This window comes from Symphodus melops, assembly GCF_947650265.1.
Source record: "Symphodus melops genome assembly, chromosome: 12".
Classification (NCBI taxonomy): domain Eukaryota; kingdom Metazoa; phylum Chordata; class Actinopteri; order Labriformes; family Labridae; genus Symphodus; species Symphodus melops.
The window spans coordinates 1420484-1438228 of record NC_136702.1 but is presented as its reverse complement, the minus strand read 5'-3'; the positions used below and the strand labels follow the sequence as shown (position 1 = coordinate 1438228).

The following is a 17745-nucleotide window of genomic DNA, read 5'->3' as shown; positions in this document are numbered from 1 at the left end:
GCGTCGAGCTCCGGTACCTGTGCCGAGAAGTGTTGTTGTTTAAATCACCGCTGAAGACGATGAAGAAGAAGAGTCGAGCTTAACCCGGCGTGCTCTGTGCTTTCAGGCCTGTAAGGGCGAGGAAGTCCAGACGGCCAATCACACGGACGCTCAGGCCAGCCCTGCCAAGAAGAAACGCACAGCCAGCCCGGTCAAGGTGGACGTCACCACATTCATCCAAACGTCACCAACTCTGCAGGATAGAATCAAACTTCTCACATGTTTGTTTTTTAATGTTGCCTCCCTGCAGGTTGCTGCAGACTCGTGGGTCAACAGCCCCGATCATCAGCAGATCCCCAGCTGGTACCTGACGCCACAGAAGATTCAGGTAGGACACGTCTCAAGGGGTGGCATGCATCTGTTTTGTGAGTTTGGCCTCGATTTTTTTAACGCGACACTCCTGTGACCTGTCGCAGCACCTGGACCACCTGCGGAGCAACCGAGCAAACCTCAAGCCTCCCCAGGTGCAGATGTTGGAGCAGCTGGAGAACCAGTTCTCTCTCATGCAGCAGCAGCAGCAGCAGGTACACTCCCGCGTGACCTTTGACCTGGGGCTCCAGGGCAGGTTTGGAGACCCTTTGTGATGAGCTGCGTCTTGACTCGGTTTAACGATTTGGTTCTCTTCCTCTTGTCTCTCTCGCTGTGTCAGATGAGGCAGCAGCAGTCGGCGGCGGCGGCGGGAGGTCAGCCTCGGCCCGGTCTTCCCAACGGTCCGCTTGCCGAGTCCTCCCTCCACCCTGCAGGCCTCACCTCCCCCCTCAACCACACAGCCATCCGACCCCCGTGTGTCGCCCAGCCCACAGCCAACGGGTCCTGCTCCTCGAGTCCCTCGGCGGGGCCGCCGGGATACCTGGACAAGAATCACAGCCTGGGACTGGGAGGTGGCGGCGCGAGCAACGGAAACGTGCCTTACCTGCAGCAGAACTCTCTACCTCACACCTGCACAGCCGCCAGTCAGCCCAGCACCAGCAGTACGACCAGTAGTCCCAGTCACTCAGACGAGACCTGGAGGAGCCAGCAACGCAACGCTAACACTCAGGTGGAGCACGCCTTCCTCCACGCTCGCTCTGTGAAAGTTTAACCTTTATGACATCACACATCTTAACGCCGTTTCTCTTTGTGCAGGGGCTTCAAAAAGGTCCAGGTTCACATTCGGCTGGTCCCAATGGAGAACCCCCTTTCTCTTCCTCGTCCTCCCCTCAGACCTCCTTCTCTTCTTCTGCCATTCTGAATCAGGTCGGACATTCCTCCGGGCCCTGCACTGCCTCCTCCTCGGCCTCCTCCTTGTCCCCCACCTCGCCGCAGTCCACCCCCAACCACCTGTCCTCGCCCCTCCACTCCGCTACTACCTCAGGGGTCCACACCAAAGACGCCACGCCTTCAGGGGGCAACGGCGGCGGCAGCAACGGAGGGGCTGCTGCTGCTGCTTTGCCATCAGGTCCAGAGGCGGCTATCAGGCAATCTGCAGGGACACCTTTAAGTCCAAGCTCCGCCCCCGCGCAGGGATTGACTAATCACGTCCAGCCGCGGGTGACGGACGGCTCTGTTTGCCTGTCTCAGCCCGCCTCGCCTGCCCCCGGCGTGCCCGCTTCAGACAATCCTCAGCTCTCAGCCTTGCTAAAGGGAAAAGCCAACGACGACAACAATAACTACAGTAACCACGGCGACCACGGAGGGCCTTCCTCGGAGAAAATCAACAACGTCCACCCGGGTCTCCGCGGCGCCGAGCAGCCCGTCCCCCGCCGGCACGCCGTCTCCTCCCTCTGCGGAGCCTCACGCCGCTAACAGCCTTAACAGCCCGTCCGCTCGGGGGCCCGCCGTCAACGGGAAGGGCCCCGAGGACTCCAAGAGCCCGCTGAAGGAGGAGCCTTCGGGAGGCGCTCGCAGAAACGGTGTCCACGGCGGCCTGGCGCCCTGGTCCTCAGTGTCCATCTACCCCAGCTCCAGTGAGGTGCTGAAAGCGTGCAGGTAAGAGGAAGCGAGCGAGGGTGAAAACACGAGACGTGTAAAAAGTGAAACTGTCAGAGTTGAAGCGATGACGGCGATTTCTGTGTGTTCAGGAACCTGGGGAAGAACGGCCTGTCGACCAGCAGCATCCTCCTGGACAAGTGTCCCCCGCCTCGCCCCCCTCGCCCCCCCTCTCCTCTGCTGCCAAAGGACAAACTCAACCCCCCCACGCCCAGTATTTACGTACGTGCAAAGACCAAAACATGAAGTGTGTGTGTGTGTGTGATGTTGTTGATGCAGCGCTCACACTTTGCTCCTCCTCCTTCGACCTGCAGCTGGAAAACAAGAGGGACGCTTTCTTCCCTCCGCTGCATCAGTTCTGCACCAACCCCGCCAACCCGGCCACCGTCATCCGAGGGCTCGCCGGAGCGCTCAAGCTGGGTACGAGTGTGTGTGTGTGTGTGTGTGCTCCGGCCTCACGTGGCTCTGTGGGTGTGTCATGACATGCAGTGTGTGTGCTGGATCTCGACATGTGTGACAACAGCACCACCTGCAAGTGGGAAGTGTTACTGCACGTGTTTTCTGGAGAGGACGCTCGGCAGCTTTTTGCTCGCCGTCACAAGAGACTCCACGCCATCTGAAATCTGACCCGCTGCAGTCAAAGAGAGAGAAATGAGCTTTTAGGTTTTAACAGGTTTTCTGTCACAGATTTGGGCCTGTTCTCCACGAAGACGCTGGTGGAGGCGAACCCCGATCACCTGGTGGAGGTGCGAACGCAGCTCGCTCAGCCCACCGACGAGAACTGGGACCCGAGCGGCAGCAGGAAGATGTGGCGCTGCGAGAGCAGCCGCTCGCACACCACCATCATCAAATACGCTCAGTACCAGGCGTCGTCCTTCCAGGAGTCTCTGAGGGTCAGTCACACACACGCGCACACACACACACACACACACACACACACACACACACACACACACACACACACACACACACACACACACACACACACACACACACACACACACTCTGACTGACTCTAAACCTGTGCGTGTTTGATTGGACAGGAGGAGAACGAGAAGAGGAAGGAGACGGACGCAGAAGCAGGATCCTCAGACAGGTGATTTTCTTTCTTCTCCTCTCGGTCTTCAGTTTGTGTGTTTTTTATTTTCCTTCTCGCTCATCGCTTGTTTTTGTTTTTTTCTCCGCCGGCGTCAGGCGCAGGAAAGGTCCTTTCAAACACCTCAAGTTCGGCACCAACATCGAGCTCTCGGACGAGAAGAAGTGAGTGACCGTTTGACTCTTCTGTCCCCGTCGTCCGCTCTTCACACGCTGGTGATAAATCTGTATCCTGCGTCCTCTTCAGGTGGAAGCTGCAGCTCCAGGAGTTGACCAAGCTTCCGGCGTTTGCTCGGGTGGTGTCGGCAGGAAACCTGCTGAGCCACGTGGGTCACACCATCCTCGGCATGAACACGGTGCAGCTCTACATGAAGGTGCCGGGGAGCAGGACTCCAGGTAGATCTGTCAAGCAGCTGATCCCCCCCCCCCCCCACGTTCTCTCCGCCTCCATCCGTCTTTCTTTCTCGCTAACTCTGTGCTTTTATTTTGAAGGTCACCAAGAGAACAACAACTTCTGCTCAGTCAACATCAACATCGGTCCCGGAGACTGCGAGTGGTTCGCCGTGCCCGAGCTGTACTGGGGCGTCATCAACGACTTCTGTGAAAAGTAGGGACGCTGAACGAGATCATGTTTTTAACCCTTTACTGTCCTTTAGCTTCTCTTCGTTCTGCACGAAAAACAAGGAAGTGACGACTGCTGCGTGTTCGGGGTTACAACTCGGAACAAGATGGAGACCTGTTTTAAAACTTCAGCAACACTAATAAATCTCTGAGGAAGGTTCCACGTCAAATTTCGTTGGCGACATTTTTTTGTTAAATTGTCTCATCCTCGTCGTGACGTTAGCATCTTTATAACACCAGAAGGACTTGAGGAACATTTGTCTCTCTCTCTCTCTCTCTCTCTCTCTCTCTCTCTCTCTCTCTCTCTCTCTCTCTCTCTCTCTCTCTCTCTCTCTCTCTCTCTCTCTCTCTCTCTTCAACTTTTGGTTAAAAAATAAAAACCTTACGAGTCGTGCCTTCACACCTAAAGCTAACTCCGCTAAGCTAACCTAAAAGCTGCACGTGTGAAAGCAAACGCTCACTCCGCTCTCTCCGTTTGGCTCGGGGTCAATTGTTCGCTTTCTCTCGCGAGTCGCTGCAGGAAAATATACTCGACGTCTCGTTGGAGAAACTCCGGGTGAAGTCCGGGTGAGCGTTCACGCACGCGGATCCTCCGGGAAATATCTGGGATTTATTTCTGCAACTGTGAGAGCGAGACTTTCTCCTGCTTGGCCAATCAAAGGCTCCAAAACCTTTTAGCCAATCAGAGCTCAAGTTTTAAGTTTCTTGACTCGCTTTGTTTATGTTCTGCGCTCACAGGAACAACATCAACTTCCTGATGGGCTCCTGGTGGCCAAACCTGGAGGACCTGTACGAGACCAACGTGCCTGTTTACCGGTTCATCCAGCGCCCGGGGGACCTGGTGTGGCTCAACACGGGAACCATCCACTGGGTTCAGGCCATCGGCTGGTGCAACAACATCGCGTGGAACGTCGGCCCCCTCACGGGTGAGACGAGGCCGAACGACCTCGACGGCTTGGTGCTGTGTGACCCGGTGAGCCCCGTGGCGTTCTGAACGACTTGACTGATTCTTTCTCTGTCCCTCTCTCTCTCCTCAGCTCATCAGTACAAGCTGGCGGTGGAGCGCTACGAGTGGAACAAGCTGCAGAGCGTCAAGTCCATCGTTCCCATGATCCACCTCTCCTGGAACATGGCGAGGAACATCAAAGTGTCCGACCACAAGCTCTTCGAGATGATCAAGTGAGAACTCGCCGTTTTCTGATGACTTCAGTTTGATAGTCGTGAAAATCAAACGGATATATCGACGCCTGAGTGTTACCACGGCAACGGGATTAGACCCCCCGATTTCGTGTTTTTAAATGCAGAAAAATGTCACGTTATCCGGAGGATGGACATTTTGACAGCCTCTGCCTGTGTGTGTGTGTGTGTGTGTGTGTGTGTGTGTGTGTGTGTTTGCCTGTGTGTGTGTGTGTGTGTGTGTGTGTGTGTGTTTCAGGTATTGCCTGCTGCGGACTCTGAAGCAGTGTCAGGTGCAGAGGGAGATGCTGCTCAATGCGGGCAAAGAGCTGGTGTGGCACGGGAGGACGCAGAACGAGCCGGCTCATTACTGCAGCATCTGTGAGGTGAGAACGCCAGAACGCAGCGTGACGTCTCTGCAGGAGGACGATGGGACGGCACTCGCATCAAATCCCCCCCCTCCCGTCTTTTGCACTTTGCACAAATAATCGAGCTGGTTCTCTTATTAGCATCATTTTCTTCTTACTGTAACTTCAAAGTAACTCGTTGCACATTTATAAGAAGTTTCTCTCTCTTAATATTAGCTTTAAACAACTTCAAGGAGCAGTCTGTAACTGTAGTGTAACTCTAGTGTTTAAAATGAGTACTGCAGTCTAAACTAATCATCACAGGGAGCTGTCTGGCTCCGCCCCCTCCTCTCACACAGGTGGCGAACACTGTAGCTTCAGTGTTTAGCCAGCTCTGCATGTGGTGGACACTGTAGCTTCAGTTTAGCCAGCTCTGCATGTAGAGACACTGTAGCTTCAGTGTTTAGCCAGCTCTGCATGTAGAGACACTGTAGCTTCAGTGTTTAGCCAGCTCTGCATGTGGTGGACACTGTAGCTTCAGTGTTTAGCCAGCTCTGCATATAGAGACACTGTAGCTTCAGTGTTTAGCCAGCTCTGCATGTGGTGGACACTGTAGCTTCAGTGTTTAGCCAGCTCTGCATGTGGTGGTCACTGTAGCTTCAGTGTTTAGCCAGCTCTGCATGGGTCTGTAAAGCTTTCTGCGTTCTAACCTCTCTCCATGTTTCATCTCCAACATTGATCCTAGTTTGAGCAGCTTTCTGCTGCTGGAGCTTATTAGAAACATGCAGAGGCTTTTTAGCTCGGGTACAATCACTTCTATCTGAAGCAGTTCCACTGCCCGCTTCCATCGCTGCAACACCTGTTCACCTGATAACTGCTCTCATATCTGGCAAACCCAGGGGCGTCCAAAACGGCCTTCAAAGCCCCGCCTACCTTCTCTGGTCCAATCAAATCCAGAGCATTCAGGATTAGACCTTTTTTAGAGTTTCAGTTTGGATACTGTCTCCTCCCGTACGTGCTCTTCTGTAAAGATAATAAAGGTGATATAAGTGATGCCTGATCACTTTCCTGTCTTCCCTGTGCAGGTGGAAGTGTTCGACATGCTGTTCGTCACCAGCGAGAGCAACAGAAGTAAAACCTACGTGGTGCACTGTCAGGACTGCGCCCGCAGGGGGAGCTCTAACCTGGACAACTTTGTGGTGCTGGAGCAGTACAAGATCGACGACCTCATGCAGGTTTACGACCAGTTCACGCTCGTAAGTGTCGTCGATGACAACCAGCGGTGCGTCAGTCTGAGACGTTTAACGGTGCCGTGAGCTCAGTGTGCTCTTCCTCCTCCTCCTCCTCGTCCTCGCGACGCCTCCGCCGTCTCAGAACTCTCCGGACACGTTTCTTTCTCCGTCTTCTCTGACATTCAGGAAGTGAGCCTGGCGGTCGTCAAACGGCGCTCTGTAGCTCTCCCATAAGGCAGCTGTGTGTAAGCTGTGTGTCTATGCAACCTGTCCAGAGCGGTATGACCCCACCCACCCAAGCCCCGCCCACTCCTCCATCATGACTGGACTGTTCCCCTGCTGGCCCAGAAAACACAAAAAAATATTCCACCGAAAAATGATGAATTAAAGTTTTGTACATATTCTGTTTTCACACAAAGACTACTGACTTTTTTTTTTTTTTTTTCTGCTTGTGAGTCGACGCCAGAGCTTTGCCCCGCCCCCTTTTTCACAAGACGACTATTTAGCATAGCTGGTTAGATAGACACCACTTCCTCCTCCTCCTCCTCCTCCTCCTCCTCCTCCTCAGTCAGGAAACACGAGACGTTTTGTAATGTGATCAGATGAGTGACACCTTTTTATGTTCCCGGACTTTCAAAGCGTTTTTTTTTTTTTTTTTTTTTTATGATTTAAAGAAACAGGAGGAAACGTCACGGAGAAAAAGGGTTGCACACAAACAGACGGACAGAAGAGTGAACTTTAATTTTTCTTTTTTTTTAAATGTAAATTTTCACTATTTATAAACGCATATTTATTGCTTGAAGATATTTGTGGATGGAATGCTGTCATTTTTGTTTTTCCAGAGTTCCTGCCATTAAATCGGAGCGTTGTGATTTTTTCAACGACGCCTCCTCCGACCTTTTCTATATAAGTGAACTGCTTAGGAAGCGTTGTACAGAGACCTTACCCGACATAGGTTTATGTTTGAAGGATGTTTTATGAGTCAATAAACGAGACCTGTCTTTATTTACACCTGTCGCACTTTTTACACCATCAAACCGACACTCTAACTTCTGCTTCAAGTCGAACCTGGAGCTCCAGAAACTTCAGATATCAAGGTTCAAGGTTCTTTATTTGTCAATTCCAAAATATGTCAGACATACAGTGAAATCGAAATTACGTTTCCCCCCCATCCCACGGTGCAATGTAGATAAGAAAAAGGTAAATAAAATAAAACAAGGTAAAAAAGATAAATATTTACATTAATAAAACTAAATGTGCAAAAAGTACAAAGTTAAATCAAATGGAGTTTAAAACAACATAAGAAAAGTGAAACTTGTGCAATAAGTGACCAGGGTTCTGTTTCAATGATTATATCTGTTCAGGTGTTTACAAACCCTAGAAGTCATGTGACTTTTTTTTTTTTTTTTTTTTTTTTTTTTATAATCGGTGTGACAAATGAGAAGAAATGGGAAGGACCAAATACGGAAAACAAAGATGCAGATTATAGAATTCAGTTGAGGCTTCTCGTTTTTAGTGTCATGAACGTGTGATTGGTTAAATATACGGCTGAATTTATGGAAAGTTTCAAAATAAAAACATCAAAGAACAAAAAAAAAAGGTGAAAAGATGTCGATCGAATGAAACTGCAGGAAAAAAGAAATTCAAACGTTCCTCCATCTTTACCGATTTTACTCATCAGTTCGTTGGAGGGCTGGAGACGATCTCAGCTGTCATTGGACAGGAGGCGGGGCTTCACTTCATCAGCCAATCACAGAGCTGACATGTAGAGACACATTCACACCTACAGACAGTTCAGAGTCAGCAGGTAAGCTAACCAGCGTGTGATTGGACAGTGGGAGGAAGCCGGAGAGAACCCATGCCATGCACGGGCAAGGCTCCTGTCAGACTGGGATTCAAACCAGCAACCTGCAGCACTCCATTCAAACAGAGTTTTGCATTTGGGTATCGTTTCAAGTTGAGATCGAACATGTGAGCGTTCACGGTGTTCTGCACGATTAAACGTTTCCTCAGTCTTTGAACGTGGCGTCATTCTGTCCAGCTTTTTCCGTGAAGGAGAATTTGCTCACTGGTGTCGTACGGCGGCCTGTGCAGCGAGTCTGGATCACGACTGTCCCGTAACGCTCGCTCGCTGCTCTGCTGCTCCAGAAAGCAAAGACAGCTGCAGACAAAACGCCAAACGTGAGTCTTCGAAGCAGAGTTCCTGCCCTGATGGTGACGTCACATGGACTCTTTAATACAATATTTAGTCTGGACTCATTTAAAAGGTCATATTTCTACTGGTCATCGATGGTAAGAATCAGAGGCGGGGCTTATCCTGCATGTTACTGTAGGTTTGTGCATGGTGGATTTAAAAGTCAGACATCTTATTTTTCGTGTTTGCTAAATCATCCTTGGCAGCCTTTTATTCCCTATAAATTGATCCTGAATACTCGGTCCATTAAAAGGGCCTCGGCCAGTAACAAAGACACGACGCCTCATTAAACGTCCACATGTGGCGCCCAGTTTACCCAGTCCTGCGGGGCGCGGGGTCGATCAGCAGAGAATCACGGGGAGAAAATAATGATTGTGAACAACGAGGCAGAAAGACATCAAACGTGTGTGTGTGTGTGTCCGTGTGTGTCCACAGGCACAGGAGTGTGTGTGTGTGTGTGTGTGTGTGTGTGTGTGTGTGTCCCCTCCTCAGCAGGTGATCTGCGGTTGGAGATGATTAAAACGTGTGCGGCTCAGTTTGTGGATCCTTCACGGTCTGATTTTCAGGACATGAAAAGAGGAAGCTGGGCGAGCGTCGGTTTGTAAAAGAGGAACTGAAACAGCTTTTTCTTCCTCTGCAGACGAACGGGTAAAAAAAAAAAAGTTGATTTCATCTCATCAGGCTTTTTATGGATTGTGAATATTCTGGAACGACTTGTCAGAAGGAGTCTGAAGGTCGGTGCATCGTTTTCTAAAAGGAACATTTTCATGGTGAGAGAAGTGCAAATGTCACTTTTCCACATGTGCACATATTTTTAATATGCTGTGCTCAGGTAAGTGACCTTTCACCTCTCCAGCCAACAGAACCCCTTTCACACTTCCGGGCCGCACCGGGACTTGACCCGGTGACCCTGCGGTTCCCAACCCAAGTCCCTGCAGACTTGTGTGTAAAACGTGATGCGTCATCTCTGGTCACTAGATGTGAGAAACGAAAGCAGGATCTCTGGGCCCCTTTGAAAAACCAGCGTGTGTTTGGACTGTGGGAGGAAGCCGGCACAGGAGCATGATGGGAAATAATCTCACAGATTTCCGGGTTTTTTTTCTGCAGCTTCATCGTCCTTCAGACTTGCAGAAAGAATTCTTCCAGAACTCACTGTTGTTGACTGTGTAAATTCAGTTGAACTTCTTTGGTTAGTTTTGTCAAAAAAAAAAGCTCCCCTCAAAGAAATGTGTTTTTTATTATAATATTTATCTCTGCATGTGTCAACCTTTAAGTTATTAAAGTCGTCAGTCAGCGCAGCAGGAGGGAAGCGTTCGGCTCGGCTCCTCGTGACAGGATTTGGGTTTTTAAAAATGGAGCAGACAAACTTTATGAACTCATTAAGCTCGTTTGCAAACTTGATGTCAAACTATTCATCTCTGTTTGATTATTTTCAGAGAATTTAACGAACAAAAAAAAAAACCATCCAGACTTCTGACGGAGTTCTTCCTCTCTGCAGACACGACATGCAGCAACACACCTGTTGAGAGAGGAGGTCATTGTCCTGTGACGTAACCTGGTGAAGGAATAAATTAACACATTTACACACACAGTACAACTGTGTGCAGGAATCCGATCTGTCTGAACTCCAGGAGGCTTTTTTCTTTGTGCCTGTTTGCATGCAACCACGGTCCCTTTGCAGCCTGTATGTTCCTGCAGCCTGCATGTTCCTGCAGCCTGTATGTTCCTGCAGCCTGTATGTTCCTGAAGCCTGTATGTTCCTGCAGCCTGAATGTTCCTGCAGCCTGTATGTTCCTGAAGCCTGGATGTTCCTGAAGCCTGGATGTTCCTGAAGCCTGGATGTTCCTGCAGCCTGTATGTTCCTGCAGCCTGAATGTTCCTGAAGCCTGCATGTTCCTGAAGCCTGAATGTTCCTGAAGCCTGGATGTTCCTGCAGCCTGTATGTTCCTGCAGCCTGAATGTTCCTGCAGCCTGAATGTTCCTGAAGCCTGGATGTTCCTGCAGCCTGTATGTTCCTGCAGCCTGCATGTTCCTGCAGCCTGAATGTTCCTGAAGCCTGCATGTTCCTGAAGCCTGAATGTTCCTGCAGCCTGTATGTTCCTGCAGCCTGTATGTTCCTGCAGCCTGCATGTTCCTGCAGCCTGAATGTTCCTGCAGCCTGTATGTTCCTGCAGCCTGTATGTTCCTGCAGCCTGTATGTTCCTGCAGCCTGTATGTTCCTGCAGCCTGCATGTTCCTGCAGCCTGCATGTTCCTGAAGCCTGCATGTTCCTGCAGCCTGCATGTTCCTGAAGCCTGAATGTTCCTGCAGCCTGTATGTTCCTGCAGCCTGAATGTTCCTGCAGCCTGCATGTTCCTGCAGCCTGAATGTTCCTGCAGCCTGTATGTTCCTGCAGCCTGTATGTTCCTGCAGCCTGTATGTTCCTGCAGCCTGTATGTTCCTGCAGCCTGCATGTTCCTGCAGCCTGTATGTTCCTGCAGCCTGCATGTTCCTGCAGCCTGCATGTTCCTGAAGCCTGAATGTTCCTGCAGCCTGTATGGTCCTGCAGCCTGTATGTTCCTGCAGCCTGTATGTTCCTGCAGCCTGTATGTTCCTGCAGCCTGTATGTTCCTGCAGCCTGAATGTTCCTGCAGCCTGCATGTTCCTGCAGCCTGAATGTTCCTGCAGCCTGCATGTTCCTGCAGCCTGTATGTTCCTGCAGCCTGTATGTTCCTGCAGCCTGAATGTTTCTGCAGCCTGTATGTTCCTGCAGCCTGTATGTTCCTGCAGCCTGTATGTTCCTGCAGCCTGTATGTTCCTGCAGCCTGAATGTTCCTGCAGCCTGGATGTTCCTGCAGCCTGTATGTTCCTGCAGCCTGTATGTTCCTGCAGCCTGTATGTTCCTGCAGCCTGGATGTTCCTGCAGCCTGCATGTTCCTGCAGCCTGGATGTTCCTGAAGCCTGTATGTTTCTGCAGCCTGTATGTTCCTGCAGCCTGTATGTTCCTGCAGCCTGTATGTTCCTGCAGCCTGTATGTTCCTGCAGCCTGTATGTTCCTGCAGCCTGTATGTTCCTGCAGCCTGGATGTTCCTGCAGCCTGGATGTTCCTGCAGCCTGCATGTTCCTGCAGCCTGTATGTTCCTGCAGCCTGGATGTTCCTGCAGCCTGTATGTTCCTGCAGCCTGGATGTTCCTGCAGCCTGGATGTTCCTGCAGCCTGTATGTTCCTGCAGCCTGTATGTTCCTGAAGCCTGGATGTTCCTGCAGCCTGTATGTTCCTGCAGCCTGTATGTTCCTGCAGCCTGTATGTTCCTGAAGCCTGGATGTTCCTGCAGCCTGTATGTTCCTGCAGCCTGGATGTTCCTGCAGCCTGGATGTTCCTGCAGCCTGGATGTTCCTGCAGCCTGGATGTTCCTGCAGCCTGGATGTTCCTGAAGCCTTACTAAAAGAAAAGTCTTCCGATCAAACGTCCAGAGGTAAAAAAGAGTCAAAAAGAGTTTTTATTTTTGTTTCAAAAAATCTGATTTGTATGGTTTTGGTTGATTGAGCCTCAGAGTGTTCACTAATGCTTTTTCCTCTTGTGCCGAAAGTAGACGGAAAAAAAAACCCTGGCACAGGAGTGTGTGTGTGTGTGTGTGTGTGTGTGTGTGTGTGTGTGTGTGTGTGTGAGTGTGGACTGAGTCGGTGTGACAACCTTTTACATGAACACTTAGTCACCGGGTGTGAAGTGCACGAATAATGAGAATATAATGACACTGCTTCTGTTCCTTTCTGAAGCCAGCAAGCGGAAACAATAACTCACTCACCTGAACCCCCCCCCCCCCCCCAAAAAAAAAGAAACTTCAGAAAACACTCGATGAGGGACGTTGATTGCGCGCGCGCTGCGTGGCGTTCATTGTGTTTCCTCTGACAAACTGAAAGAGTGGGATGAAACAGGGTCTGCACCTGACAGCTTTTACATTAGCTCAACCACAGGTGGCTGCATCGGCCCCGATGGACTGACAAGCACTTCGAGCAAGCACACCTTTAAATTATTCTTGATCCCTTTTCAACGGTCCTTAAAAAAAAAAAGAGCTGGCAGGTTGTGTTTTTCTTCTTTTTTACATTTCCACTTACCTGCAGAAGTGCGAAGGAGGAGGCTGGCATGTCAGAGCTGAAGAACACTCTCCTGTTCAGATCCGTTTGTTCTGCGTATCGATGTATTTATCAGCCGGGTAAAATCATGATGAACTGACTTCTGCGACAGGTCGATGAATGATCTCAGAGTTGCAATGAGTCCAATGCGGCGTTCAGGAACACTCGACGACGGCGTTTATTATCAGCTCAGGTATCAGGTATCAGAAAAACAGAAAACAAAGCATGAGTGATTCATTTCTGTCAGGACCTAAAAGAACTAAACATCTTCAAACGTGGATCTGAAGGAAATGATTAAACCTGCCTTTAAGCTTCACAATCTGCAGTAATACATTTACTCTGCAGGAACAGGGGGGCAGTACTACAGGGAGCCAGCAGGTGGCACTGTAAGAATGAAGGGGAGGAATACTAAGTCATGTCTCTGACACACACACACACACACACACACACACACACACACACACACACACACACACACACACACACACACACACACAGTGAGTATCAAAGAGGATGAACGCTGTCCTTAAATCCGGAAGGTGTATTCCAGATGTGTTAGTCACTCCTGTGAGTCAGCCATGTTTCTTCCGCTCCTGTTTGTTTTGACTCTTTGAAGAAGTGACTCACTCTTCAACTCTGAAGGAGAAAAACATGTGAAAGTATTTCAGAGAGTTTCAGAAGTGGGATGTTACAGCAGGAGGGGAGGGAGCAGAGCTTTTAGCAGCCAGGAGGAAATCACTGTCATTTTATGGAAGTGTTGGTTTGTGAGGAATGTGTGTGTGTGTGAGCGGGGAGCAAACTGACATCAACACACACACATACACACACACACACACACACACACACACACACACACACACACACACACACACACACACACACATCTGCAATGGGACAAAGAAGAATTCTGACTGACACACACAGGACAAATGTTTTTTTATCCTTCGAGCAGAATTATTCAGACAGCTTAAAAAAAAATCCAAAAATAATTTCAGAAAATAATCAATATCAAATATTTACACACCAGCACACACACACACACACACACTTGCACACACACAAAATAATAAAATCAGAACTTTTTGTGAGTTGTGATATTTTAAAAACGTAATGTTGACCCCTTTTTTTTAATATTGAAGTTCTCTTCTAAATAAATATTTTTTTCCTCTGACTGCAGACACACTGAACCTACTTGTATCTCTCTCTCTCTCTCTCTCTCTCTCTCTCTCTCTCTCTCTCTCTCTCTCTCTCTAAACGGCTCGTGACTCAGATGTCTCACCGGAGGGTCGCGTGCGTCTCGCGGGGCGTCAGGAAGCTGCGGCTTCTTGTCGGGATGAATAAACCACCGCAAACGATTCAATATTTATGTGACTAGCTGTACGGAAACTCCAATGTAAACACACACACACACACACACACACACACACACACACCGAAAAAAACCCGGAATCAACCAAAAGGAAGCAACGCGCGCGCGCGAGAGAGGAAAGAGATTATTTGAGACGTTCATTCATAAAATGTCAAGAAAGTCCCTTCATGACTGAACAGTGACTAACGTCCTGCGGAAGTTCTGACTTATTTATAAAGAGTAAGTGATAAATTAGGAAATGGAAAAGATGAATCAAAGTATACACTCTGAAAAAATACAGAATAAATATTTATTATTGCCATCACTTCCTGTTTGTTATACTTAGATTATATTTTGGTTTCTTCTTGTTTCTCGCTCCCTGTTGTTATTTTAGTAAGTCGGATAGTCCTGACTTCACTTCTGTTTCCTCTTTTATTTTGTAGTTCTTGCTCCCGTGTATCAAGTCTAATTTACTTCCGGTTTGCGTGTGCGTCCCTTCAGTTTTGACGGTCCTCCCTGTGTGTGTGCTTCGTTAGCCTCACCTGTGTGTGACACTGAGACTGTTCAACACACTAACAGATGTGGCACGCCACAGATCTGCCGTGTGACCTGACATGAGCTCCTGATGTTCAGCTTGCTGTTAGCTCCTCCACAGACCTCCTCCTCTTCCTCCTCCTCCTCCTCTTCTTCCTCCTCCTCCTCTTCCTCTTCCTCATCCTCCTCATCCTCCTCCTCCTCCTCCTCCTCCTCCTCCTCCTCCTCCTCCTCCTCATCCTCCTCCTCCTCCTCCTCCTCGTGTGCCAGCTTCAGTCTCTCCCTGCCTCCAGATTCCTCTCGACTGAGTCCGAGTGTTTGGAGTCGTGAGTCACAGGAAGCATCCTGGTTGAACTTAATGAGAGTCTTGTTTTGATTTGGTGTGTGTGCGTAAAGTTTTGAATGGATCACTTCCTGTTTGAGTGTGTGTACGTGAGAGCACACGTTCAGGTGGAGACCTTCAGATTGCATGTTGTGCAGGTTAAAGTGACATGACGGTGGTGTCGTGGTGAGCTGAGCGGCTTTGGGGCTCAGTTGGTAGTAAGTCATCAACCAGAAGGTTAGGGGGAAATAATTTGGAATAAAAACTGTAAAATTAAAAAAAAAAAATCTGAAAAAAACTTTAATATTTCTGTAAATGTAATGTTTTTGCACTTTATTCAAATTAGGATATTATACTTTAAAATTACAGCCGTAGCTGTCCGTCATTTACCTTCTCCTTACTTTTTTATTTTTTGTTGTTGTTTTTTTACAGCGTCACCAGAAGATCAACATGTCCGACGTGTCCTCGGGCAAGGCACTTCACCCCCAAGTGGCTTCTGCTGCCGTGTCACTCCTCAGATTTTCTATAATATAATATAAATATTTTAAAGGCTTTTAAACGTGCGTGTGTGTGCAGCCTCGTCCAAAAATAAATCCACACGTCCTCCTCAGATGTCTAAACTCTGTGTCACTGTCAGACAGAACATAGAGAATATTAACGGAGATTATTGACAGTTTATATTCTGATAATCCTTTTTTCTGCAGCGTATTTATGGACGCTGTTTAAACGCCGATGACTCACAAAGCTGTCAGAGCGGATTATTCGTGTTTTCATCGAAGACACAACGACCCCGTCGATCATTCCGTCCAACATCACGATGATTCAACGGCGCACGATCGAGACGTTGTTGTTAATCTGTGGATTATTTTTTATTAATATGTGGTAACAGAAAGATGTCTCACCGGGAGAACCACAACCGCAGAATGAGCAGCTGAAGAATTTCCCCCCTGAACATTTTCAAACCGTGAGTCAGAGATGAACTCGCCGCCCACCGATTTAACCTCGTGTTCTGATATTTCACAGGAAGAAACAGAAAGAATTTAATCAGCTCGCCGTGAAGTTTTCCACCAAAGCCACACGCTTCCATCCATTCCTCCGGATGATTCTCGATCAATAATCAAGCCGTTAAAGGCAGGGTTGGTGCTTTCTTTTGAAAAACTAGCATTCGCTCAGTGCTCCGTCTTCACCCGCCCCCTCTGTGCTCCCTCTAGAGAAGCCACGCCCCCTCCCCCTCTGTGCTCCCTCTAAAGAAGCCACGCCCCCTTACTTACATGCAGAAGGTGACCTCAGCTCATTTCTTCATCGTGTAGAAACTACGGCGTCTCCTGTCTCATTCAGCGGTCAGTAAGCTCACAATCTAAACGAGCAGGGAGACAGGGAGGCGTGTGATTGGTTCATCAGAGAGCAGGGAGACAGGGAGGCGTGTGATTGGTTCATCAGAGAGCAGGGAGACAGGGAGGCGTGTGATTGGTTCATCAGAGAGCAGGGAGACAGGGAGGCTGTGATTGGTTCATCGGAGGGCAGGGAGACAGGGAGGCGTTTGATTGGTTCATTAGAGAGCAGGGAGACAGGGAGGCGTGTGATTGGTTCATTAGAGAGCAGGGAGACAGGGAGGCTGTGATTGGTTCATCAGAGAGCTGGGAGGCCTGTGATTGGTTCATCAGATTGGTACCTCGTGGCAGACATTGGTTGAAGTTTTTACAGACTTACAAACTGATGCAGATGATGGATTTACTTTGTTCCTTTTTCAGAGAACCTGAGTTATTAATTTCTGTCAGAACATCTGAAAAAGTGAATCTGGAGGAAATGACCAACGCTGCCTTTAATATTCCCACTCATCTTTACAGGTGATGTAAGTCCTCTCTCCCTTCGGGCGAATAGTTGTTGCTCGTATTCTAAATTTTTAAGTTGGATGATTGTGAAGTTTTATTGGATAAATCGAGTGTCTGTCCTCTGCTCTGCTCTGTGTGTGTCGTTTTGCAGCCACACGGGGGCAGTGTCCACAAATCCAGTCGGTCACGTCGGCACGAAGCCGCCCCGCTCCTCCAGTTAGTGCGTCTCCACATGATGCTGTGAAATGAGTCCCGTTGCTGTGAAAGCTAATTATGTCAACGTCGTCCTCTGCAGAAATAAAAAATAAAGCAGATGGCGAACACAACTGGTCCTCTGGGCCGGAGTCCAGAGTGTTTGAGTCACTGTGACTCCTCTGACAGTCATCCGTCAGCACACAGAGGTCCGTGGTGTGATGGCTCATCATGCTCATTTAAAACAGTCGCACTGGTTAGTCACAGTTTGATGCCATGAATGTATAAAAAGGAGATAAAGCAGGGGAAAGGTTGCAGCTCTGAATCTGAACGCTGGATTTGATTTCTTGTTTGTCGAAGTCGTAAAGTAACGTTCATCCTGACCCGACAGGTGCTGCATCACCTGGACTCTGAGGGGGAAACTCCGGCGCTCCAAACAGAACACATGCTGCTGGTTTTTTTTATAAAGTTATAAAGTTTGTTGTTGTGTCTGTAAAACAGGCGTCACATTCCTCGAACACACCTGGACAGTAAAGCTGAGTTTGTTTTTTTGGGTCCTGACTCAACTGGATCAGTGTGTGTTTCTATATGTGTGTGTGTGTGTGTGTGTGCGTGCATTTGCAGATACAGGAAAGGCAGCTGAATGTGGGCTTTTGTTACTTCCCTTTACAAACATACCACAATATTTGGTCATCTTGCACAGCCTCTAACAGTCATCAGATAGTCGAGCTGT

At 49.0% G+C, this 17745-nt stretch overlaps 1 protein-coding gene across 1 annotated transcript in view; it reads left to right on the top strand.

Moving 5' to 3' along the window:
* The window catches only part of kdm6a (lysine (K)-specific demethylase 6A), a 19748-nt gene extending 12261 nt beyond the window's left edge, over positions 1 to 7487 (top strand). The window contains 17 exon segments of the mRNA XM_079357957.1: positions 107 to 196; positions 290 to 367; positions 456 to 563; positions 689 to 1078; positions 1165 to 1778; positions 1780 to 2007; positions 2100 to 2229; positions 2322 to 2427; positions 2695 to 2900; positions 3051 to 3103; positions 3202 to 3267; positions 3350 to 3498; positions 3595 to 3709; positions 4462 to 4649; positions 4761 to 4902; positions 5159 to 5285; positions 6332 to 7487. Coding sequence (XP_079214083.1) covers positions 107 to 196; positions 290 to 367; positions 456 to 563; positions 689 to 1078; positions 1165 to 1778; positions 1780 to 2007; positions 2100 to 2229; positions 2322 to 2427; positions 2695 to 2900; positions 3051 to 3103; positions 3202 to 3267; positions 3350 to 3498; positions 3595 to 3709; positions 4462 to 4649; positions 4761 to 4902; positions 5159 to 5285; positions 6332 to 6562 — 3021 coding nt within the window. The 3' untranslated portion in view covers positions 6563 to 7487.
* Positions 7488 to 17745: the final 10258 nt, after the last annotated feature.